Raw genomic sequence first — 25747 nt, 5'->3', positions numbered from 1 at the left:
CCTTATCCGTTACAGTGTAAACTCGGGCCAGGGACTCTCTCTTACCATGTATTTGTATAGCACCTAGCAAGTAAGACTGATCTCAGCTGGGAGCCTCTTTTCACTATTGTAATACAAATCACAACTGGGATATGGACTAACACCACATTCAGCTAATACCTAGAAAAATAAAAACAGTTTTAAAAATATCCCCCAGTACATTGCACGGACAGGTACAAATTAACAGCATTACCAAGTATTCACATAGTATATAAAGTGTTAACATACTCATCTGCAATTACACTCTTAAAGAAGCAGAATCTGGACTTGGCTTAGAGCCAGACATACAAAATGAAGACATCAACACCACTGGTAAATCTAGTACAGGTATGTAATTTCCACAACCCTTTTCATCCGGGAAGGTCACGGGTTTGCACTGTGCACAGCTGTCTAGTGTAATAAATGAAATCGTAATTCTTTAAAAAGGGGTTATAGTTGCATTACAAGCAGGAAAGGCAGTTGTTAGCATAGGGGGAAACAAAGCCCAAGTGTCTGTTATTTACAGCTATTTCAGTTGTATCCTCCATAAAACATTCAGCCCCTTAAAGTTTATATGCACCTGGAACAGACAGTAGCCAAATATCTGTTATAGATTTCAACTGCCCCCTAAAGGCGAAATATCAGAATTGCATTTACATTTCATACCCCTGACAAAATGAACACAAAATGAAAATGAAATGATGGTGGACTGGCAGTGAGTAGCACTGAATCCAAAAGTAGAAGGTACACTGCTGAGAGGACCACTTGAGAACAACAGTTTCTCCTTTTATTAGTCTCTGCATATTAGCAAATGAAAACACATTGTTTACCAACTTGCATGCTCTGAATCAAGGTCTGTGAGAATGCTGAAGAGCAGCAGGTCAAGAAAATATCAGGAAATGATTGTATCAGATTGTAAATGGTATAGATGTCACCACCCTACAACTCTCTTACTTTAGCCTTAGAGGCCAAAACACACTGGGAGACTCAAAGCAAACCACTGCTAGCACTTTTCACCACTGGTTTCTATCACAATTAGCCATTTTATAACCTCTCCAACAAAAACTGGGCATTTTGATAGACGTGGATGATGGCTAGGGATGGAAAACTAATGTGGATTGTACAGAAACTCTAGTTAAGGCACTAGCATTTAACAGTCTAATCATGAGGAATTTTGACACAACTACTGATAGCCACTAACTCTGCTGTACATAGCTCAGAGCATATCAGGTAGTAATTTATGTTTAGAAATAAACAAGCCAAGAGATGTCATTATTTGTGTTGTATTTTCTGTTTCACTTGGAAATCCCCATGACAGTAAGGGACTATGAATAAGCTTTGTTACAGTAGCCAGAGTTATCACCTCAATTTGTGAAACGAGCAAAGTAAATGCATATGATTGTATTCTTCGGTTTGTACCAGATAGGGATATGTTTTTGCTAGGCCAGAACTAGCTATTTACCCTGTGCCTTATGGTCCCCACTCCTGCATGCTTCAGAGGGGAATCCAGGAGCAGTGACTGAAAATCCTAGAGGGATTAGATTCCACATGGTGAGCCCTTTGACATGAAAATCATGCTAAGCGGGTCCTGCAGGAATTCAAGGGGGTATGTAAGACTTGGAGTAGGAGCTGAAATAGAGTGGATGCTCTGTGCAGCTTGCTCCCGTAAAAAAGTATGAGCTACAGCTATGCTCCTGTTGCTGGTATAATTTTATACTGGCAACAGAGTCACAATTTACAGGGTTCTCTGCACAGTGTGGTTTTAGGTGGTATGGCAGCTCTAGAAACTGAAGGGGATACCTGCTGCCTTTGAACTTGCTGCTCATGAGGCTGACACACCCTATGACTTTACTAGACCAGAGGGGATGGTTTATGGATTTTATAGGCCTCCTTGTTAGGAATGAAATTAAACCACAATCTGTCCCTGAATTCCTACTTCCACTTCACACACCTGCCAGGCAGGGGTGGATAATAACTAATAGAAGCCTGGATCCACAAAAATAGCAGACTCCTCCCTCTACTAGTATGTGCTTCCCTATTACCCAATAGATAGGGTAAGTGCAGATTTACATTTATGCTGAAACAAACATGAGAGAATGGCCTATCCTGATGGGCGGAGCAAACTGCTTCCTCCAAAAAGAACCCTCCTTTACACACACAGCTGTGAGGCTTCTGCCCTTCGGACGGCTATGTTTCGATGGTAAGACGCGTCCTAAACCCCGATGACCACAGCTCAGATCAGTCTGCCTACCCCATCCCCTTGCCAATGGAATCATGGGGATACACTGTGTCTCCAAGATCCTGCTGAGCTCTGTGTTTGCCAAGTCCCCTAAGGGGATTCCAGGCCATGCACTCTGCTGTCACTTGGACCTGGAGAGGTGAGGTGAGGTAGCTTATTGTGTTGTGATGTACTATGCATTTTGTTATACTTAATAAAATTAATGGGAGAAATTCTGACCTCACTGAAGTCAATGAGAGATTTGCCACTGACTAGACAGTGGTTTATAAACGTTACTGGATTTAAAAAAAAACAAAAAACAAAAGAAAAATTTCATGTCAGCATTTTTTCATTAAAAAAACAAAACAAAAAAACCCCACCTCTCAGTAACACCATTAATTCTACAGCTTAGTATTAAAATACATCTGTAGGGTCAGTTACATTTAGACAGGTTCCAGTTATACTCCTAAGGTGTCCACTGTTTATTTTTATAATATTCCTAGAAGGGATTCCATACAAACCCCAATTCTGACGTCTTGTTTAGAAAATAGTACAAAGCCTTTTTCAGAGGCCCCATAATCCAGTCATGCCAGGAAAGGGTCATTTTCCTTTCCCACACAGTACTGTAGCAAATCATACATACAACATGTTACAAGAGACTGAACATTACCCTGAACTTCAACTTCTAATGGTTTCCACATTTTTTTTAAAAAATGGCCAAATCATGAAATCCAAACTGAGTGTGTGCATGTGCCTCCTTTCTGAGAGTAAAACCTTCCAAACGTATTTTCTGAACCGTGTACTCAACCAGCTCTCCCTTCTCTAGCGTCCATTTGCTTTTGCTGCACTAGTTCCTCCTCCTTCTTCTTGTAAAGCTTCACAAGATATTCGTCAGGCTCAATTCCCATTTCCCTAAACTCTGACATGACCTTTTCCAGCCTGTCCAGTGTTCTGGCACTGTGAACTTTCCGGGCGGTGATGTACAACGTAAACTCATCAAACCCCATCAGTTTACAGGTGTCTACATCACAGATATTTTTAACATCTTTGGTTTTGTCCACTTGCGGGAAGAAAACCAATCCTGACATTTTCTCCAGGTCTTCAATATGCACTTGAAATTCAGGTAGTTGGTGACTGAAGCCTATGGGATCGTTGGGCACCACAAAGGCTCCCAGCACCAGGGGCTCCGAGGATATTCTGCTTCTCCTGGCGAGAATCACCTTGTAGAGATGTGATGGCACAGCTACATCGCCCTTGCCGATTACCTAGCAACAAAACGATTACATTAGAGATACACATCTGAACCAGGAATTAGGCCTAATCCTACTACATCTGGAAACGAGCTACTATCAGCATACAATGCATAACTAAGCAGCAAGGAGATCATGAAAGCTATACTGGACTACAGTATGCTCCCTTTGTATCAATTGCTTTGCAACTCTCAACACAATCCCTATCCTCATTGGTGAGCACAGACACAGAAACATGGCAGAGAACACACTGGAGGAAGCTGCACGGATGTTTGGTGGTTGTTTGAAGATTTTTTTCAGAACACTGTATTGGTCCCTCTCATCCTGACATCCTAATGCAACTCCTATACAACTGATTTTCCATTAAACTTAAAAACAGAGGATTCTAACTTGCTGTCTGACTGCAGAGCCAACAAACATCTACAGAAGCAGATGATCTGTATTCCCAACTGTACAGATTATTTCCTTTTTACCATCAGCCATGCCGAGTGGATTATTTTTAAAGTGAGGATCTCGTATACTGTATATGAAACATCAAAAATCTAGGATACAGCATTAGTAAATACCCCATTTATACAACAATACAATTCAATTAATGTAACACAAGCCAGCAAAGCAAAGGGAGAAAGGATCAAATCAGGACTTAGATTTCCACTCCCCAGAACTATCTGGTATGCCTGGCATAGTTTCTTTGCTTTCATGCAGTACTGTTGCTGATCTCTGTCATGCCCCTTTGCCAACATTCTCCATACAATCTGCTCATAGTTGTCGACGTTTCTACAGCTGTTCCTTAGGTGTGCTTGTACAATCTCTTCTCCCCATAGGCCCAGGAGATCCAATACTTCTTGCCTGATCTGGGCAGAAGTGCGTCTAGTAGCTCTCTGTTCGTACAGCCAGCACGGTTGGACAGCCAAATGCAAACAGAAAAGGTGTGCTCCAAGATGTGCTCACTAAGGTGAGCAATCAGGAAAAGGCATTTCAAAAAACACATGGGAGTTTTAAAGCACGCTGGGGTGAACTTCTGCTGCTTGTGACCTCAGAGCTCTGAATTCATTTGAAGCCTGTAACATGCTCACACACACCCATACACAGAGGGCTACCCTTACAGCAGAGAGCCCTTCCTGTGCCATGTATCCATCTAGCAGGAGACACCATTCAATGAGAAACTGAATGTTCCCATTGCCAGGAAAATGAACTATTCAAATGAATTTCGTTCAGGTGGGCATTTTACTAGGATCCTTTTATTTGCTACGATGTTTATCTGGCATGTGGACAGAACACACAGTCAGTCAACAAAGTACAGCGAGGCTTATGTCTAGAAGACTTGAGTTCTGTTTAACCCTTTTTATATAATTATATTTTAAAAACACAATTAGAAATGGCAAACAAGAAAATGAGGTAGATTATTTACCATGAACTATGAGGCTGTCTGGCTGCGTGCACAAAATCCAGAAGTGAAACACTGTATTCTTGGTTTATAACATATGCAAAGACAAAGACCCTGGCAGCACATTTTCATTTCTTTACATCTTTGTGGCATGGCCGCTTTCTTCGGAGTCCTATTTTATCTATCTGTGTCACTGCTGTGATTGATTCAATTAATTACAAGCATTTTTAAGTCAAGGTAATGGTTGAAATGTACTTTGGCTCTACAGATATTCAGTATAATTCAGTTACAGGATAATCATCATCTCAATATATTTTAGTGGGATAGTATTGAGCACTTTTGCACAAGTTAATGCATTTTTAAAACCCAACCTTGCCAATGGCTACTGAAGTATTCAAAGTTCAGATCAGTCTGTTCCAATATTTAACTCATTTAGGTTTCTACTAGCACTGTGGTGGATTCCTTTAGTGTTTGAATAGTTCTTCACATCCTGTTGCAATAATTAAAACCCTTAAAGCCCAAGCAGTTAGAAAGAAACCACCCTGCCCTTAGGAGAAAGGAAATGGAAATCATAACTACAGTTTTCATTTTTGGTGCAGTTACTTGGCAACAACTTCCCTATTGTTCTCTCCGTATCTCTCCATACGGATCATGATCTCAATTTTCTTTAGTTTACATTATCAACATCATCATAACAGCAAGCATTCCTCCCCTCTTTAGAGGGTTTCCTAATAACAACTTATCAGCAGGTGAAGACATACTGCAGTCTACAAATAATCTTCCCTTTGCCCCCAACCCTTTCCCAAATAAAACCCTCCCTATCCATATAAGTCATGAAGACAGTGCCAGGAAAAGCAATCCCCAAAATACCTTACGCTAAATTCCCTTTCAATGAGGATAGGTGTCTTGATCCTAGAGAGTCGGAGCTCTTAAGCTTCAAATCACTTTGCATTTAGCATTTAGAGTCTGTGAAGCCAGGCTGACAGCTCCCAGGCACAGAGAGCTTAATCAAAAGTGATTGATGTGCTGGTAATTTTAAAATCTATACTAAAAATTACCACTGCCCCCAAACCTAGTGCTTTATCTGATGTATTCAAATTGAATTGTAAAATGAACAGTGTTGCTCATTCGAGGTGAAATTCAATCCTTTGCAGGAAGTGACCAGCATGAGGCCTATGCACTGCTTTGTGGGTTCCAGGGAAACTGAAGTGGTACACAGGCTTTGCGCTAGCCCTGTGCATAGGTGTGAATTTGACCCACAGCAAGTAAAACACTGTTCCAATGAATTTTGTCCTGTGACAGGTTTCAGCATAGTCCAAAACAGTCCTCTTACGCTACCCAGAACAGGTGTAAAGATTCTATCCCAGCCCTTTCCAGCAGTTTGTAAACACCCTTTTTTAGGGAGAGTTGGGGGGAGGGGATGCATGTTCTTGCAAATATGTTTCTTTATAAGAAAAGTCTTCTGGAGTATAAAGCCTATACTGACCGTACAGTCTTGTATTGCAGGTACTATTGGCAGTAAAAGTGACCCAACAGTGAATGTTACAACGACAGAGTGTGACTGTTAGAGTGAGCCATAATGGCAATGTTAATACACTGGGGTTTAATTCAATATGCACACAATACATGACTTTGCATGATGGCCGATACTAGTGGTATTTGCTTGTAAAATGCTGTGCATATATACTGCACTGTATAATAAAAACGATTGGTTGAAAAACGTAACAAGAAGCTTACCTACCTCCATCATTACCCCATTCTGCTCAAGTACCTCCACTGTCATACACACCTATTGCTTGCCTTTATAGGAAAGAGGCTGTAAAAGAATACTATGTACGGTTCTATAGGTTGCCCAATACACATATGCACAGCTGAATAGTCAGCAAGTGGGGTCAAGTATGGTTCTGCAGAGAGAGCACAGTTTGAACAGGAATAATAGAAGAGCACACGATCAGTTCATTTTCTAGCACCACCTTGTGGAGCTTCTTTGTAACTGCAGCAACAGTCAGAATCACAGGGCATGTCTACATTATAAAGTTAAGTCGCCATCAAGCCTCCACATTAAGTCAATCATGTGTGTCCACACCACGCTCACTAGCAGTACTTGCACTGATGCACAGAGCAGTGCACTGTGGGTAGCAATCCCATGGTGCAAATAGCCACATGGGGTCTTGGGAAGGGCTTGCAAAGCCTCATGGAACCAGAGCATTGTCACAGAGGCGGGAGGGGAATGACAACATGGGGCTTCGGCCTCCCACGATGCACTTTCCTCCCTCCCCTGACACCAATGGCAAACAACCCATGTTTTTTTCGCACCTTTTTTCAAAGGTTTTAGCAGCGCATACGCAATAGCTCGAGAAGCATGGACCTGCTCAGTTGTGTGCTCTTGCTGTGGGCATTACAAACACCTCGCACCTTATCCTCAGTATTTCCAGAGCCGAGACAGGAGCAGCAGCGCGGAACATTGCACTGTCATGCATGCAGCCATGCCGCAAGCCATAGAACAAAACAATTCCTGGTTGCTGCTGGCAGTCGCACATCAACTGAACACGGTGAAACTCAGTTTCTGGTCCCAGGAAACAAGCAGTGACTGGTGGGACCACATCGTTATGGGATGATGACCAGTGGCTGCAGAACTTTTGAATGCGGAAGGCCACCTTCCAGGAACTTTGTGCAGAGCTTTCCCCAGCCCTGAAGTGCAGCAACACTAAAATGAGAGCTACTCTGACAGTGAAGAAGCGAGTGGCGATCGCTCTATGGAAGATTGCAACGCCAGACTGTTCCCCGTCAGTGGTGAATCAATTCGGAGTTGGTAAATCCACCGTGGGAGCTGTTGTAATCCAAGAGTGCAGGGCCATAAATCAACTTCTGCTAAGAAGGATAGTGACTCTGGGCAATGTGCAGGACATAGCTGATGGTTTTGTTGTGATGGGGTTCCCTAACTGTAGTGGGGCAACAGATGGCACATATATCCCTATCTTGGCACCAGACCACCTTGCCAAAGAGTACATAAACCACAAGGGATACTTTTCAATGATGTTGCAAGTGCTGGTGGTTCACAGGGGGTGTTTCACCAACATCAGTGTGGGATGGTCAGGAAAGGTGCATGAGTGCATCTTTAAGAAAACAGGTCTGTTCAAAAAGCTGCAAGCAGGGACTTTCTTTCCAGACCACAAAGTAACTACCGATGACATTGAAATGCCAATCGTGATCTGGGAGAACAAGCCTGCCACTTGCTCCCATGGCTCATGAAGTTGTACACTGGTCATCTGGACAGCAGTAAGGAGTGGTTCAACAATAGTCTGAGCAAGTGCAGAACGGTGCTGGAATGTGCCTTGGAATGCTTAAAGGATTGCTGGTGCAATTTGCTTACCAGGTTAGACCTCAGTGAAAGCAATATCCCCACTGTTATTGTTACATGCTGTGTGCTCCATAATATCTATGACACAAAGGGAAAAAAAATTCGCCAGGGTCGGGTGTGTAGGCAGATAGGTTAGCAGCTAATTTTGAGCAGCCAGATACCAGGACAATAAGAAGAGCGCAGCAAGGGGCTCTGCATCTCCATGAGGCTTTCAATAAAGAGCCACAGTAATGTGTGCCACTTATCTGCATTGTGCCTTCCAAAACCATACCCTCCGTTACATGGGTTTCCCTGTAACCCCCCCTTCCAACCCAATGACTGGAATCAATAAAGAGCATTTCTTCAGCATTTCAGCCATGGCGAGTATAGCCCTGCGACATGGGCGACAGGCCTTGTTCTGCAACTTGTGGCATACCTACATTGGCATACCTACATTGGGAGCACAGCTGGACAATGCCTCTTCCCCCCAGCAACAGGGATCATAGAATCATAGAATATCAGGGTTGGAAGGGACCTCAGGAGGTCATCTAGTCCAACCCCCTGCTCAAAGCAGGACCAATCCCCAATTAAATCATCCCAGCCAGGGCTTTGTCAAGCCTGACCTTAAAAACTTCTAAGGAAGGAGATTCTACCACCTCCCTAGGTAACGCATTCCAGTGTTTCACCACCCTCCTAGTGAAAAAGTTTTTCCTAATACCCAACCTAAACCTCCCCCACTGCAACTTGAGACCATTACTCCTTGTCCTGTCCTCTTCTACCACTGAGAAGAGTCTAGAACCATCCTCTCTGGAACCACCTCTCAGGTAGATGAAAGCAGCTATCAAATCCCCCCTCATTCTTCTCTTCTGCAGACTAAACAATCCCAGTTCCCTCAGCCTCTCCTCATAACTCATGTGTTCCAGACCCCTAATCATTTTTGTTGCCCTTCGCTGGACTCTTTCCAATTTATCCACATCCTTCTTGTAGTGTGGGGCCCAAAACTGGACACAGTACTCCAGATGAGGCCTCACCAATGTCGAATAGAGGGGGACGATCACTCTCTATGCCCCTACTTATACATCCCAAAATGCCATTGGCCTTCTTGGCAACAAGGGCACACTGCTGGCACATATCCAGCTTCTCGTCCACTGTCACCCCTAGGTCCTTTTCAGCAGAACTGCTGCCTAGCCATTCGGTCCCTAGTCTTTAGCTGTGCAGTGGGTTCTTCCGTCCTAAGTGCAGGACCCTGCACTTATCCTTATTGAACCTCATCAGATTTCTTTTGGCCCAATCCTCCAATTTGTCTTGGTCCCTCTATATCCTAACCCTGCCCTCCAGCGTATCTACCACTCCTCCCAGTTTAGTATCATCCGCAAATTTGCTGAGAGTGCAATCCACACCATCCTCCAGATCATTTATGAAGATATTGAACAAAACCGGCCCCAGGACCGACCCCTGGGGCACTCCACTTGACACCGGCTGCCAACTAGACATGGAGCCATTGATCACTACCCGTTGAGCCCGACAATCTAGCCAACTTTCTACCCACCTTATAGTGCATTCATCCAGCCCATACTTCTTTAACTTGCTGACAAGAATACTGTGGGAGACCGTGTCAAAAGCTTTGCTAAAGTCAAGAAACAATACATCCACTGCTTTCCCTTCATCCACAGAACCAGTAATCTCATCATAGAAGGCGATTAGATTAGTCAGGCATGACCTTCCCTTGGTGAATCCATGCTGACTGTTCCTGATCACTTTCCTCTCATGCAAGTGCTTCAGGATTGATTCTTTGAGGACCTGCTCCATGATTTTTCTGGGGACTGAGGTGAGGCTGACTGGCCTGTAGTTCCCAGGATCCTCCTTCTTCCCTTTTTTAAATATTGGCACTACATTAGCCTTTTTCCAGTCATCCGGGACTTCCCCCGTTCGCCACGAGTTTTCAAAGATAATGGCCAATGGCTCTGCAATCACAGCTGCCAATTCCTTTAGCACTCTCGGATGCCATTCGTCCGGCCCCATGGACTTGTGCATGTCCAGCTTTTCTAAATAGCCCCTAACCACCTCTTTCTCCACAGAGGGCTGGCCATCTATTCCCCATGTTGTGATGCCCAGCGCAGCAGTCTGGGAGCTGACCTTGTTCGTGAAGACAGAGGCAAAAAAAGCATTGAGTACATTAGCTTTTTCCACATCCTCTGTCACTAGGTTGCCTCCCTCATTCAGTAAGGGGCCCACAATTTCCTTGGCTTTCTTCTTGTTGCCAACATACCTGAAGAAACCCTTCTTGTTACTCTTAACATCTCTCGCTGGCTGCAGCTCCAGGTGCGATTTGGCCCTCCTGATTTCATTCCTACATGCCCGAGCAATATTTTTATACTCTTCCCTGGTCATATGTCCAACCTTCCACTTCTTGTAAGCTTCTTTTTTATGTTTAAGATCCGCTAGGATTTCACCGTTAAGCCAAGCTGGTCGCCTGCCATATTTACTATTCTTTCGACACATCGGGATGGTTTGTCCCTGTAACCTCAACAGGGATTCCTTGAAATATAGCCAGCTCTCCTGGACTCCTTTCCCCTTCATGTTAGTCCCCCAGGGGATCCTACCCTTCTGTTCCCTGAGGGAGTCGAAGTCTGCTTTCCTGAAGTCCAGGGACCGTATCCTGCTGCTTAGCTTTCTTCCCTGTGTCAGGATCCTGAACTCAACCAACTCATGGTCACTGCCTCCCAGATTCCCATCCACTTTTGCTTCCCCTACTAATTCTTCCCGGTTTGTGAGCAGCAGGTCAAGAAAAGCTCCTCCCCAGTTGGCTCCTCTAGCACTTGCACCAGGAAATTGTCCCCTACGCTATCCAAAAACTTCCTGGATTGACTATGCACCACTGTATTGCTCTCCCAGCAGATATCAGGAAAATTAAAGTCACCCATGAGAACCAGGGTGTGCGATTTAGTAGCTTCTGCGAGCTGCCGGAAGAAAGCCTCATCCACCTCATCCCCCTGGTCCGGTGGTCTATAGCAGACTCCCACCACTACATCACTCTTGTTGCACACACTTCTCAACTTAATCCAGAGACACTCAGGTTTTTCTGCAGTTTCGTACCGGAGCTCTGAGCAGTCATACTGCTCCCTTACATACAGTGCTACTCCCCCACCTTTTCTGCCCTGCCTGTCCTTCCTGAACAGTTTATAACCATCCATGACAGTACTCCAGTCATGTGAGTTATCCCACCAAGTCTCTGTTATTCCAATCACGTCATAATTCCTTGACATCACCAGGACCTCCAGTTCTCCCTGCTTGTTTCCAAGGCTTTGTGCATTCGTATATAAGCACTTGAGATAACCTGCTGATCGCCCCTCATTCTCAGTATGAGGCAGGAGCCCTCCCCTCACAGACATTCCTGCCTGTGCTTCCTCCCAGTATCCTGCTTTCCCACTTACCTCAGGGTTTTGGTCTCCTTCCCCCGGTGAACCTAGTTTAAAGCCTTCCTCACTAGGTTAGCCAGCCTGCTCGCAAAGATGCTCTTCCTTCTCTTCGTAAGGTGGAGCCCGTCTCTGCCCAGCACTCCTCCTTCATGGAACACCATCCCATGGTCAAAGAATCCAAAGCCTTCTCTCCGACACCACCTGCGTAGCCATTCGTTGACTTCCACGATTCGACGGTCCCTACCCAGGCCTTTTCCTTCCACGGGGAAGATGGACGAGAACACCACTAACATAAATTACTGCAGTGGCTGATGTCCACATTACTCTCCGTCAGTGGTGCGTGTCCTCACCAGGAGCGCTTCCACTGACTGAAGAGGGGCAGTGTGGGTGACTGAGAGTCAGGGCTCTCAGCTCCACGCATCTCCCTACCAGGAGCTCAGCTGTTCCTCTGGGCTTCTTGCCTCCCTGCTGCCAGCCGGAAAGTGGGGGGAAGCCACCCGGGGCTCCTCACCACTGCACTCCCAGCCAGGAGTGGAGTGGCAGCCACATGTAGCTTCTTATCTCTGCACTCCCTGCTGGGAGCAGGGAAGACACCTGGGGCTTCTTGTGTCCAGCAGGGAGATCCGCACCCAGAGTCCAGTCAGCTGCTGTGCTCCCAGCGGGGAGTGAGGAACTAGGACACTAGGGGGCAGCAGGGCTCCCAGTGGCAAGCCTGGGTGGCAGCCTGGCTTGGAGCAGAGACCAGGCAGCAATGCGGCTCTGGAGCCAACTTTCTTGTCAATTTCACGGGTCCACTGGAGCCGTAAAACTGACAAGGACAGCCAATGGCTGATATAAAGAATGCAGTGTCTACACACACACTGCTTCGCCTTAACTACACTGACTTAAGCCTTACGCCTCTCACTGAGGTGCTTTTACATCAGCATAGCAGGGGAGTTATATCAGCAGGAGGAACATTTCAACGTGTACACCTCCACTATTTTGTTGACAAAAGTGAGTAATATAGTCTTGTCTTTTCACATTGCTGACAAGTCTTTCCCATGTTCCACTATCATTTGGGTGCGTACACCTGACTCTGCCTTTCCTCGAACACAGCTCAAAAGACCTTATTTGGCCACCCCCCTGTAAAGGGAAGCCTCTCTTCTCAGCAGCACAGTATGTTGGCAATTAGCACAACAGAGCCCTCTTAGCCCAAATCCTTTTATGGTTGCAGCTCGTTTTAAAGCGTATACCTGCTTTCCCACAACATCTGATTTCCCCTTGTTCTCACATCGCCCATCACACGTAGTCATCTTCTCTCTCTGCTTTGTTTAAGTAAGTGATGGGTCAGGTTTTAACTATTTTTCTTTGAAGTCCTATAGGCTTTTCTCCAAGGCCACAAGAGCTTACCAATGCTCATGCTAAAACTGCTCCAAATTTTAGAATGGATTTAAACAGGACAGGTTTCAGAGTTACAGCTGTGTTAGTCTGTATTCTCAAAAAGAAAAGGAGGACTTGTGGCACCTTAGAGTCTAACCAATTTATTTGAGCATAAGCTTTCGTGAGCTACAGCTCACTTCATCGGATGCATACTGTGGAAAATACAAAAGATGTTTTTATACATACAAACCATGAAAAAATGGGTGTTTACCACTACAAAAGGTTTTCTCTCCCCCTACCCCACTCTCCTGCTGGTAACAGCTTATCTAAAGTGATCACTCTCCTTACAATGTGTATGATAATCAAGGTGGGCCATTTCCAGCACAAATCCAGGGTTTAACAAGAACGTCTGAGGAACGGGGGGGGAGGGGGAACAAGGGGAAATAGGTTACCTTGCATAATGACTTAGCCACTCCCAGTCTCTATTCAAGCCTAAGTTAATTGTATCCAATTTGCAAATGAATTCCAATTCAACAGGCTCTCGCTGGAGTCTGGTTTTGAAGTTTTTTTGTTGTAATATTGCAACTTTCATGTCTGTAATCGCGTGACCAGACAGATTGAAGTGTTCTCCGACTGGTTTATGAATGTAATAATTCATGACATCTGATTTGTGTCCATTTATTCTTTTACGTAGAGACTGTCCAGTTTGACCAATGTACATGGCAGAGGGGCATTGATGGCACATGATAGCATATATCACATTGGTAGATGTGCAGGTGAACAAGCCTCTGATAGTGTGGCTGATGTGATTAGGCCCTGTGATGGTGTCCCCTGAATAGATATGTGGGCACAGTTGGCAACGGGCTTTGTTGCAAGGATAGGTTCCTGGGTTAGTGGTTCTGTTGTGTGGTATGTGGTTGCTGGTGAGTGTTTGCTTCAGGTTGCGGGGCTGTCTGTAGGCAACGACTGGCCTGTCTCCCAAGATTTGTGAGAGTGTTGGGTCATCCTTCAGGATAGGTTGTAGATCCTTAATAATGCATTGGGGGAGGGGGGGAGAAAACCTGGATTTGTGCTGGAAATGGCCCACTTTGATTATCATACACATTGTAAGGAGAGTGATCACTTTAGATAAGCTATTACCAGCAGGACACTGGGGTAGGGGGAGAGAAAACCTTTTGTAGTAGTAAACACCCATTTTTTCATGGTTTGTGTGTATATAAACATCTTCTGTATTTTCCACAGCATGCATCCGATGAAGTGAGCTGTAGCTCACGAAAGCTCATGCTCAAATAAATTGGTTAGTCTCTAAGGTGCCATAAGTCCTCCTTTTCTTTTTTTAAACAGGACAGAGAGGGGCAGGGACAGGAGTTAAACTAAAAAGACAAAGAAAATATATATCTTGCATTTCCCAAATAACAACAGCTTACGAATTTCTCAACATATAATGGAAAAATCATTCTTGCACTGTGTAAGCAAGGTTACCCAACTCCTGCATAGGTGCATAAGGACCTGCCCAATGTGAGGACTGGGCATAACACCACAAATCAGGAAACCAAAGGGCCGGTCCTGGGTAGCAGTAATGTCAGTGCTAGCCCTGCCTCTCCCCAGCAGCATCCAGCAGACACTGCACCCGCTGCATTTCTGAGGGCCTGTTTTAGGAACAATGCCTCTCAGGACTCCCACAGGCACAAAGCACCTTCACACTAGCCCCAATGCAGGCTGCGCTTTAAAGATACAACAGAACCCTCTGCTAGCTTTTTAAAAGGATACATACTTGTAGTTTTCAACACAAGCTTTACTGTATTTTTATTCTACATCCAACCCAATTAAAAGGGCTACAGCTGCCCAGTGAATTCAAGAAGAGAAAGCAAGTCTCCTCCAATAAGGTAGTAATAAGCAAGCACGAAAAGCAATCATGATGTCTGAAAAGTTGCACTGTGCCATCTAGTGATGAGAAAATGCAAAACCACGGTAAACAAAATTAGCGAAAGGCAGTGGGCTTTCATTACAGGGAGCTCCAGCTCTGAGTTGGCAATTACCCGAGATTTCTGCAGGACATGGTCAATAAAAATCAAATTCCATCAGGACTTAGCTGCCAATACGCATTAACCAGTCCTGTACACTTTCCCTGCATCAGGCAATATTGTCAAATACATTAAAACAATAACTACAGAAATTTCATCTGCACTTCAGAAAAGGAGTACTTGTGGCACCTTAGAGACTAACACATTTATCTGAGCACAAGCTTTTGTGAGCTACAGCTCACTTCACCGGATGCATGCAGTGGAAATGCATCCAATGAAGCGAGCTGTAGCTCACGAAAGCCTATGCTCAAATAAATTTGTTAGTCTCTAAGGTGCCACAAGTACTCCTTTTCTTTTGTGAAACAGACTAACACGGCTGCTACTCTGAAACCTGTCATCTGCACTACAGTAACCCTTCCCTGGGTATGTGTGTTTTGAAGCTCTCTCTATAGAACAACTGTGGGATAGCAGGAAATCCGTAATCCAGTATCTCTTGGAAACAGAGTCAACTCTCCTGCTACTTAAGTCTACAATGCCATCAAGGTCCAGGAATAGCAAAATTAAGTGGTCAGTTAAATCTCCAAATCATCTGCAATGCCGTCCCCTGAATCTTCAGACACATCCTCCCTCTTGCTCTAGAGTCAGCCTATGGCCTCCTCTGCTCCAGTGCCTCAGAGAAGACACTTGATTTGCTTTACTGATAACTTCAAAGACTATGCTGACCAGGTCCATTAGATGTCTTGCTTTAGATAACATCATTCCTATTGATATTACCCCAGAATTAACTCAGTAGAGCTTTATCATAATTTGATCCAGGATTCCTTATAGAAACAAGCTTTCTGGAATCCTCCTTGCTGTTAGTGCATTTTCTCCTGGCCTTGAGTGCCCTGAACATCGCTTATGCTCTCCATTCCAGTCCCATTGTCCTTTTGCACTCGTGTTGCTATTGGCCCTATTAGAGCGTTAATTCTGTTCTTATAGCCCGAGTTTCCCTAGTTGATAGGGCTCTGTCACATGGCATTATGAGGGAGTGAGGAGTTTGAATGCGGTCCTGTTCCAAGGGCTCTTTTTATTTTGCTTATAACGTATTCAGCATTTGTTTTTCCTGAGTAATACAGAAAAGATATCACATGCAGAAGAACTATGCTAAAAAAATGTTAAGGTTGAGGGAGAGAGAAACCCACCTCGGAATAGCCAATAGCTTGGTTCAGACTAGGTACCTGGGTCTCCCACATCCCAGATGAGTGGCCGAACCCCGGGACTATAGAGCTGGTCTCTTTCTCAATCTCTCCAATTGGAGTGGTGCCACTTGGTATAATTAAATAAGCATTGGTACGGGGGGTGGGGGGGAGCTACAGCTCAGTTTTGACAAATAATTTTCCAATAAAAAAACGTTTTGTTGAAAATTTCTGAATCCGCTCTACATAAGTCAGCCTCCTTGTACATACAGAGTATAATACAGTCTTTAATAAATGATCACATATTATTTTTTCCAGAGAAATTGTGCCTCATTCAGTGTTAGGCAATCTAAATATAGCAGTCACTGCAACTTCCCCTATAATAACTTTAATATGTTTAAAAAAAAAACCAACCACAGCTAGCCTTCCAGATGCGTGCATTGCTAAATGAAAGCAACCACATAAGCCTATTGTGTAACCTCTGTCTTCCTTTTTACCTCCGCAGTGTTTAAATTATTTTCATTTATTCATCTTGTCCAAATTTAGCGGCTGAGGGAGCTATGCACATTTAAGCTGAGATCCTGGCCCTTAGATTCTGAGATCCTGGCCCTTTCTACACCTTTTGGGGTAGAAACTGTGTCTGCTACTTGTCTCTATAGTACTCAGCATATCTGGAGTGCTAATAATGGCACCAAAGTTTGCTTCCTTCTGTGTTGCAGGTTCTTTTCCCTTGTAATATCTAGATTAAAGAGATTAATAAAAACCTTTGAGAGGGTCTTCAGTCATCTTTACATCACCATCACACACTTGAAAAGGTGCTGTTAGGGTTTTAACCACCCACCCCTCAGTTACTGGTGTGCACCCCATCTCATATTGTTGATTTCTGTCTTGTGTTAGGAAAAAGTATTAATTCCATTAAATCAACATCTTTAAACATTAAAAGATAAATACTTCCAGTAATTATTAAATACTTTGTTAAAAAAAGTGTCAAGCAAAATGTCTTCCCTGAAATAAACAAGATCTCAATTGTGCTTTCTTTTTACAACAATTTCTGAAAAAGTTTGTTATGATTTAGTATCATTTCATTGTGAGCGAAGGGTGGAGAGAGGAGTGTGATGCAATAAAATTACGGTATAAGTCTCATTTAAAACCAACAATCTGCCAACAGAGGAAAATCACTAAACTGACGTTCGCTGGAGAATAGTAATATATAAAAGAAGACAATGTCATTTTGATTTGCTCTGGACAAAGATGAAAAACCTGCATCTGCCTCTCCAGTGACACAGAACAGATTCTTCCTGTTGGTATTCTATTTTACATTTTTTATATATCTATATATATTCTGCAAATGTATCTCTCAAATACCAAGCACAATCATCAATCTATCCCTCGCAATAAAAGCCTCCACTGGAGGCAGATGAGCTGACAGAATTTATCTTGGGATACAGCAAGTTCAGCCAACATTGGCATATAAGGAATTTGAGGTTAATTCCCTTTCTGGAATTAAACAACAAATGGTACAGCAGTCCGAGCAGGAACTGGGAACAATGCCATGGCTGCTGCTCTGACTTTTCTCTATAGCAGTGGTTTCCAAACTTGGTTTGAGGCTTGTTCAGGGTAAGCCCCTGGCAGGCCACAAGATACTCTGTTTACATGGAGCGTCAGCAGGTACGGCTGCTCGCAGCTCCCAGTGGCCGCGGATCACCGTTACCGGCCAGTGGGAGCTGCGGGAAGCGATGGCCCAGCCCGCGCTGCTTCCTGCAGCTCCCATTGGCCGGGAACGGCGAACCATGGTCACTGGGAGCTGCGAGCGGCCGTACCTGAGGACGCTCAGGTAAACAAAGTGTCTCGCGGCCTGCCAGGGGCTTATCCTGAACAAGCCACGAATTAAGTTTTGGAACCACTGCTCTAAAGTGATCTAAAAATAATGTTTTGGGGATATCCATGATGAGAAAATCACCAGCCTTGCCATCAGTGGGTCTATATTTCACCATTTGAATAGCCAAGAACAAGAAAACACAGACTGAAGAGTGGACCAGTAAATAGATTAATGCATACATGCACATTTTAGTACTTACACATCTTTTGTTTCACAAAAGAAAACAGTGGAGGAGCATAAAGATATGAGTAGCCCAGCCGTAGAATTTACATTGTTAGATCCTTGGTATGTAATTTCAGTGCTTGAATCTACACTACAGTTTCTCTCTTTAAACAACAACTTCAAATGAGTGATACTTTCCCATGTCATCCACATCAAACAAACAATGAGATTAGAGGCTGGTTGTGGATTACTGAACCTTCCATTTCTAGGTCACTGGTCTGAACACAACACAGGTCACTACCAAAAGATGGCTAAAAGGGTACCCGCCAGTTCTTGCTCAGTAGCAAATTCTTTGGGTTCCTGGCTGAAGGGGTGAAATCCTGGCCTATGAAGTCAATGGCAAAACTCCCACTGACTTCACAGGGGACAGATTTCACTCTAGATATTTATTTTTAATGAACTTTTATGTGTGATTTGGCAAATTATGCCCCCTGTTTTAGGAGAGAGAATTAGTTTTTACTGGTGAATAAAAAATTCCTACACTCCAAAGTCTTGCTCCCCAAGGGACAAACTCCTAGTGAGATCAGAAGAGTCTCTACTGCAAACAATATTCAAAATGACAAAAACTGGGCAATTTTAGGTATTTTCAGTGTCTATTTTATTTACAATAAGGGAATGAACCCTTTAAAAGCACCTGAACACAAGTGGCTTTATCCATATGCTACAAAGCACATTTGCAAATAGCAAGTTCTTCCTATTAAGAGTCTATGAGTCCCTTCTCAAATTTCAAAGAGAATCAGGCGCCAACAAGCATCTAGCATTCATGCTACTGCAAATAACCAAACAAATACACAGTTGAGTGGTTGCGAGTTGAAAAGACTGCATGTTCCTTTAAACAACCTTTAGAAGCAGTAGAACTATAGCCACATTATAACCACATTAGGTTGAAATTTAGCTTGTTTTCTGTTATTTTCTATCCCCTTTCCTTTTTCGTGAAATTTAATAGTGATTCTTTCTAAAATTCACAAACACATTCAAAACACCAGCTAAAATAAACCATCATGCATATACATAAATAAAGATTTTAAGTTGAAATCATTCAAATAGTAAAACTAATTAAATTACTCCCACCCTCAAACTAAATATATGCTAGTTTGGGAATATAATAAAAAAATTCATGACAAAGTGTTAAGTTGCAAAGGAATCTATCCACTGTACCTCATTCTGGAAAAAGGTAATTTACTACAGAGGGTTTATAAATGTGACCATCACTTTGCCATTTCCTATCCCAGACTCATATAAGATCCAACTTCACTTCATAGCTTGTATTAAGACCAAAACTGATACAACATTCATAAAAGACGTGAGTTGTCTTCAAACCCAGGGATGATGAAGATATCTTGGCACCAGACTAGAACAAAATTATACAGTAATCAAAGCCACAGGGACACAGTGTGCTACTGTATTATTCAAGTATAGTATGTTGGTATCAAGTTACTTTTAATAAAGGCAGTAAGATACAAACACTGGTCTTATTTTTACCTGTGGAGTACTAAAATTAACATTTCAAAACTGCTAGCCAGAGTTAGAGTGTTTTTTTTAATATACTCTTCCTTTTCTATGTACTGGGAGGAGACATTGTTCCTCCAACAACACAATTTAGAAAATGCTGACTAAAATTCAACATAGTGGAAACAACTGCTAGACTCTAAACAATTCTACAGCTTGCTGGAAAATCACTGTCATTTTTAAAATATTCTTAGGGTCCATCCTCTGGATTCCAGTTGATTGTTAATTCTTTGTAATCCAAGATAATAATCTTTTTTAAAGGATAAACAATTGAAACTAAAAGATCATGATAATCAAAGTGAAGCAAAGTCTAGTGGGCTAAGCACAAGTCTGGACTCCAGAACATTGTAATCCTAGCTTTGCTGCTGACTTGCTGTGTGGCCTTGGTCAAGTCATTTAACCACTCTCAGTTTCTCCATTTGTAAAATGAGGACAACAATTACCTACCTCACAAGCATATTGCGTTGATTAAAGGTTGTAAATCTTTATTTCTGAAGATGAAAATTATGAATTATTAATTTGCATTATGCTAGCACCCAAAGACCTTAGGCAGGATTAAGGCCCCATCATGCTAGGTGCTGCACAGTCAAAGATAGTCCCTGCTTTGAACAGCTCCTACAAGAACTTACACACATACTTACCTTTAAGAATAAGAGCAGTTGGTCAAGCAAAGAGGTGGGGGGGGGGGCTATCAGTCAACTCAACAGCATTTCTTGGTCTCTTGGCTTGTAATGCAATAACTTCTGAAAACCTTGTCCAAAATTACAACGAACATTTTACACATCAATGGGTGTAATAAAAAATAAAGGGCAACAGGGAGGGAGGACGAAGATTACAGTGATAAGACTGCATCCAAAGCCTACCGAACTCAGCTGGAGCCTTTCAGTTGACTTCACTGATTTTTAGATCAGGCTTTACGGCTCAGATTTTAAATGCTGGCGAAGGGATTTGGACAACTAATTGCTGTTAAAATGAATGGCAACAGGGCACCCAAAACCCTTCGGTGGCTTTGAAAACCCACACTGTGTTAGCATTCTGATGGTTCAGAGATGTGTAATTTTAAAGAATATATAAATATATGATTAAATAGATACATATACCTCAGCAAACCCCACTGGCCCTCTACCTAGCAGTTATCTTGCAGTATAGAAGCACTAAGTACAGTGTTAATACAGCTTTATAAAGAGGCATTTAAATGCCCTCTATTACATGAACAAAAATGAAGGATTTTATAACAGAATTTACTGCAGCACGATTTCAGAGTGTAGGCAAGATACAATAGTGCAAATGTCTATTCCAACATTTTGCAAGTACTACAAAGGAGTTTAACTTTGTTTTAACCAACCTGCAAGACAACTATGTTTATTTGCTTCTGTTTTATGTAAAGATACTGTTAACTGTGACATTCAATTTAGTGTATAACAGCAGCACAGGTACCTACCTGATAGGTAACTCTTTTCTTTCCATCATCCCCTGTCTGAGGCAAGGTCAAAGGTCCAGAAACTATCCAAACATCCTCAAATCTCTCTGTCAGCTCCCGACAATACATTTCCATTCTGCAAAGATATCCCTCACGTCAAGGAATGCCAGTGGGTAAACTTTAATTTTTTAAAAAAAAATATGCCTAGAACATAGAGGGCAAGACAAACTACTCTCAGACACTTTTGGGGTGCATTTTCAAAAATATGGGCCTAAACTGCATGCCAAAAATGGGTAAATGCATGCATAAGTTGAAGTTGTTGTTGTCCCATCTCCTTCATTCACGCTCCATTGGTTAATTTACAATTGGTCATGCATTTTCTGCACACATTTGAGACCTCAGATCAGCAGTTTCATCACATTCCCTCAAAACTCAAATTCCCCAATAATTTCCACTACTGAGTTCTTGATCTTTCTTGAGATCTTGATCTTATTTACTTTCAGCAAATAAGAATTTCGGGGGGGAGGGGGGGCGGCTGCATCCAATCTCATTTCGAACGGCTTTTTTATATTATTTTTTGTTTGCTCCTCCATGTTTTAGAGGAATTATGGTCCTTCAACATACTGCCAAATATTTTTGTAAAATATATAATTAGAGAATTTTTTAAGCTGCATTTTTTAGAATCTTAAATGTCAAATTGCAAGTGTTCCAGGCATTCTCTCACATGCACTGATGCCAATGGCAGTCTCCAAGCCCCTTCTTGCTCTTCTGTGTGAAACTGATTAGGAACAATGTAACACTGCCTTTAGGAAAGGTATCATTGGTTACTGCATATTTTTGGGGTTCAGAAAAATACTTAGTGAATTTAGTTGGGAACATGAAAAGTTTGTCCATGTGAACAGCTTGCCAAGTCATGCCTAGTTTTCAGAAAAGGGAACTGATTATAGCCACTCTTTATATGGTTCCTACAGGTCACAGCAGCTGCTTACATCAAAATGATCACTGTGGGGACCCCTACAGGAGAGGAGAGAGGAGGTGTCTCACATTTGGTTTGCAAGTCTCACTTTAGTCAATTTGACATAGTCCAACGTACAAACAGTTATTTCATATAGTTGGGTTGGGAGAGAGAGGAAGAAACTGATGGGATAAATTAGAAAAGCAGCATGGTATTGAGAGAGATTTTTTGGTGGGGAGAAGTAAGGAGATACAGAAAATATAGAGGTGGCAGATAAAATGTAAGAAAGAGAGAGAGAGATATAAGGATATTGAGGGGAGAAAATGAAAAAAGAATACAAACACTGAAAGACAACACTAGAAATAATCAATTATAAAAGAGAAGAAAGGAAAAGAGAAGTGAAGCCAGGAAGGGGTATTCATAAATACAAAGGGAAGAGTAACCACCTTTCTGTATACAGTGCTATAAAATCCCTCCTGGCCAGACGCAACATCCTGTTACCTGTAAAGGGTTAAGAAGCTCAGCTAACCTGGTTGGCACCTGACCCAAAGGACCAATAAGGGGACAAGATACTTTCAAATCTTGGGAGAAGGAAGGCTTTTGTTTTGTGCTCTTTGTTTATGTGGTTGTTCTCTCTTGGGACTGAGAGAGGTCAGACAGAAATCCATCTTCTCCAACCCATCCTAATCCAAGTCTCCAATATTGTAACCAGTATAGATAAGCCAGGCAAGGCAGATTAGTTTCTTTTGTTTTATGTGAATTTTCCCTGTGTTAAGAGGGAGGTTTATTCCTGTTTTCTGTAACTTTAAGGTTTTGCCCAGAGAGGGATCCTCTGTGTTTTGAATCTGAATACCCTATAAAGTATTTTCCATCCTGATTTTACAGAGATGATTTTTACCTTTCTTTCTTTTCTTTTTTTTTAATAAAATCCTTCTTTTAAGAACCTGACTGATTTTTCCATTGTTCCAAGATCCAGGGGTTTGGGTCTTTGATGATTTTGTAACAAATTGGTTCGGATATTATTCTCAAGCCCCCCCAGGAAAGGGGTTGTGTAGGGCTTGTGGGGATATTTTGGGGGAAGACGTTTCCAAGTGGGCTCTCTCAGTGTTCTTTGTTTAAAACGCTTGGTGGTGGCAGCATATTGTTCAAGGACAAGGCAAAGTTTGTACCTTGGGGAAGTTTTTAACCTAAGCTGGTAAGAATAAGCTTAGGGGGGTCTTTCATGAGGGGCCCCACATCTGTACCCTAGAGTTCAGAGTGGGGAAGGAACCCTAACAAGGTAGAAGAAAACAAAAGCTAGAGACATAGTACATTTCATCCTTAAAATTGCATCATATAGAAAGCTTAATGGCAATATGAACTGAATAAACAACACAGTAGTTTTATTCCTTTAAATTGCGGGGGGCATGGCACTGGGGGAGGAGGGGAGTGGTAACAGTGATATTTAATTCTACTTAGTAGGCTAAGACCTTGGGGCTGTAGATGCCCGATGCAATTTTCAGGCTCTCCCCATGATCTCCTGATTAGCCAGAGTTCTCAACTGAAAGAAGCTCCTGACCCTAAACTGGCACGTGCCTAGCTTTAGCATCAGTGAAAACTTATGCCCAAATTCCTGAGGCATTAAAACAATAGAATATCTCTTAAAATGCTATAGTGCATTATTTATCCATGAAATCATATAACCTTACTGAATGCCTCATATGCTTTTATATATATTCTTGCAAAAGCAGAAGCAGCGTTCGGAAGAATGATGAATCATTTCCTATGCTAGATTTTTAACTGTAATATTTTACATTATTTTATTATCCTCTCCTTGATTGAGCCTTGTAAAATTCATCACTCCCTTTGATTTCTGAGCCTTAAAAGATATTGAGTCCCACACAAGTACAGAATCAATGTTTGTTTTAGTTATTAAATAGTTTTCACCTCAAAAGAACAAAGGAAAAGAGCCAATATGAACAGTTAATAGACATCATCCAGTTCCATCACCTCAAAGCTGTGATGCTACCAGTCTTCACAAAGGAAGATTTTGGCTGGTTGTTACTTGGATGCGTGTACTCCTGTCAGGCCTTGCAGGTCTCAAACCTGTAGCTGTGGGAGTGGTGGGGGAAAGTCATACTCCAGTCTTCCCCCTGGCAGCTTTCAGACAACAGCTGGGACCAGGGTTGAAGAAGCCCAACTGGGACATAAGCCAGTCCCCTATGCTCTGACTGGGAGAGCTCCAAGTCTCCTGATTGGGCCACAGCCCCTACTTAAGCCAGAGGAGAAAAAAGGAAATTGTCCCTCTTGTAGTAGGAAGAGGGCCTGAAACATAAGCCCTTATATTAGAGATGTGGTATGAGGCCTAAACTAAAGTAGTGGTCAAAGCTTTGCTGCAATAAAGCAAAGTTAAGTTGTGAGTAAAAGGCAGGACCTGCGCACAGAATCTGGCAAGAACAGGCCTAATGTTGCAGAAACACACATTCCAAAGAAGCGCTAGGCACAGGCCATGCATGCAAACACATTCCAGAAGGGTGGTACCAGAACACCCCAATACCAGCACATTCCCCAAAGATAGCAGGAATATGTTGATCCATCTTAAAGATAAGGTCAGGATAACAACACGATGGATAGAGATGTTTTGATCAAAACAACAGGTACAAGGTGATGGGTGGTAACAGGCTACGTCAGAAGGTGTCAACTAACTACATCAGAGGGGCAATACGTAACTTGTTTGTACTGATGTATAAAACGGAGTCTCAGGGGGAGTGTTTTGGGCCAGCCTAGGGGGCAGTGGAAAGTCCCGCCACTGATTGAGCTGTGTCCATTGTCATGGGCATACATGTGCTAGTGTAACTGTAGACATTGATCCAGGGAGCTAGGACCATTCTTTGTTCGCAATAACCTGGCTGGGTGCCTTCATACCTTAACATATCTTGTGGTCGTTGGGCAGTTCGCTCGAGGTCTGCTGTGCCAAATGTCTGCGCAGAGCTGGGACAGCACAGAGGGAGCACACACACAGCCAAACATCTAACACCACCTACAACTGGGCTTCACCCTGACACAGACTGTTGATCTGGCATTTACCTGTTCCTGACCTCCTGGTATCCTGACTCAGCCTGAATCTTGGTAACTGCCTCCTGGTTCCTGCCCTCTGGTTTGTCTCTGAATTCTAATCTCCTGGTATTCCAACCTGGCCTGATTCCTGGTAATTGGCTCCTGGCCCCTCAGCCTGTGCCTGACATTAATCCCAAGGCCAGGCCACCCACACCCCGGTCTTGACAGCTTGTACAGATCTCTGTAACCCACAGGAGTGGGCCCCCTGTGAGAGGAATGGACCCAGCAGCCCAGAATCACTAGACTCACCTGAATGGGCCACCTGCCTTCAGGTGGCTAACCAAGCCCTGAAGGATTGGGTTGCACAGCTGACCTGACTCTTGATCCCTGCCCTCCAGTTTGTCTCTCAATTCTGATCTCTTGGCATTCCAACCCAGCTTGGCTCCTGATGTTAACCCCTAGGATAAATAATTATATTCACCTAACTAAATCCCTCCTACAGTTTCTATTGGATAATGCACCAAAATGATTGC

General features: G+C 43.1%; 1 protein-coding gene across 1 annotated transcript in view; it reads right to left on the bottom strand.

Moving 5' to 3' along the window:
- Positions 1-352: 352 nt before the first annotated feature.
- Positions 353-25747, bottom strand: part of EXOG (exo/endonuclease G) — a 31443-nt gene continuing 6048 nt past the window's right edge. Inside the window, exons 5-6 of the mRNA XM_084620737.1 lie at positions 21245-21359; positions 353-3501 (exon numbers count right to left, since the gene is read on the bottom strand). Coding sequence (XP_084476863.1) covers positions 3040-3501; positions 21245-21359 — 577 coding nt within the window. The 3' untranslated portion in view covers positions 353-3039. The remainder of the gene's footprint in view (positions 3502-21244; positions 21360-25747) is intronic.

The sequence above is a fragment of the Lepidochelys olivacea genome (assembly GCF_965140295.1).
Source record: "Lepidochelys olivacea isolate rLepOli2 genome assembly, chromosome: 2".
NCBI classification, from domain to species: domain Eukaryota; kingdom Metazoa; phylum Chordata; order Testudines; family Cheloniidae; genus Lepidochelys; species Lepidochelys olivacea.
This window is presented reverse-complemented; position numbering and strand designations above follow the sequence as displayed.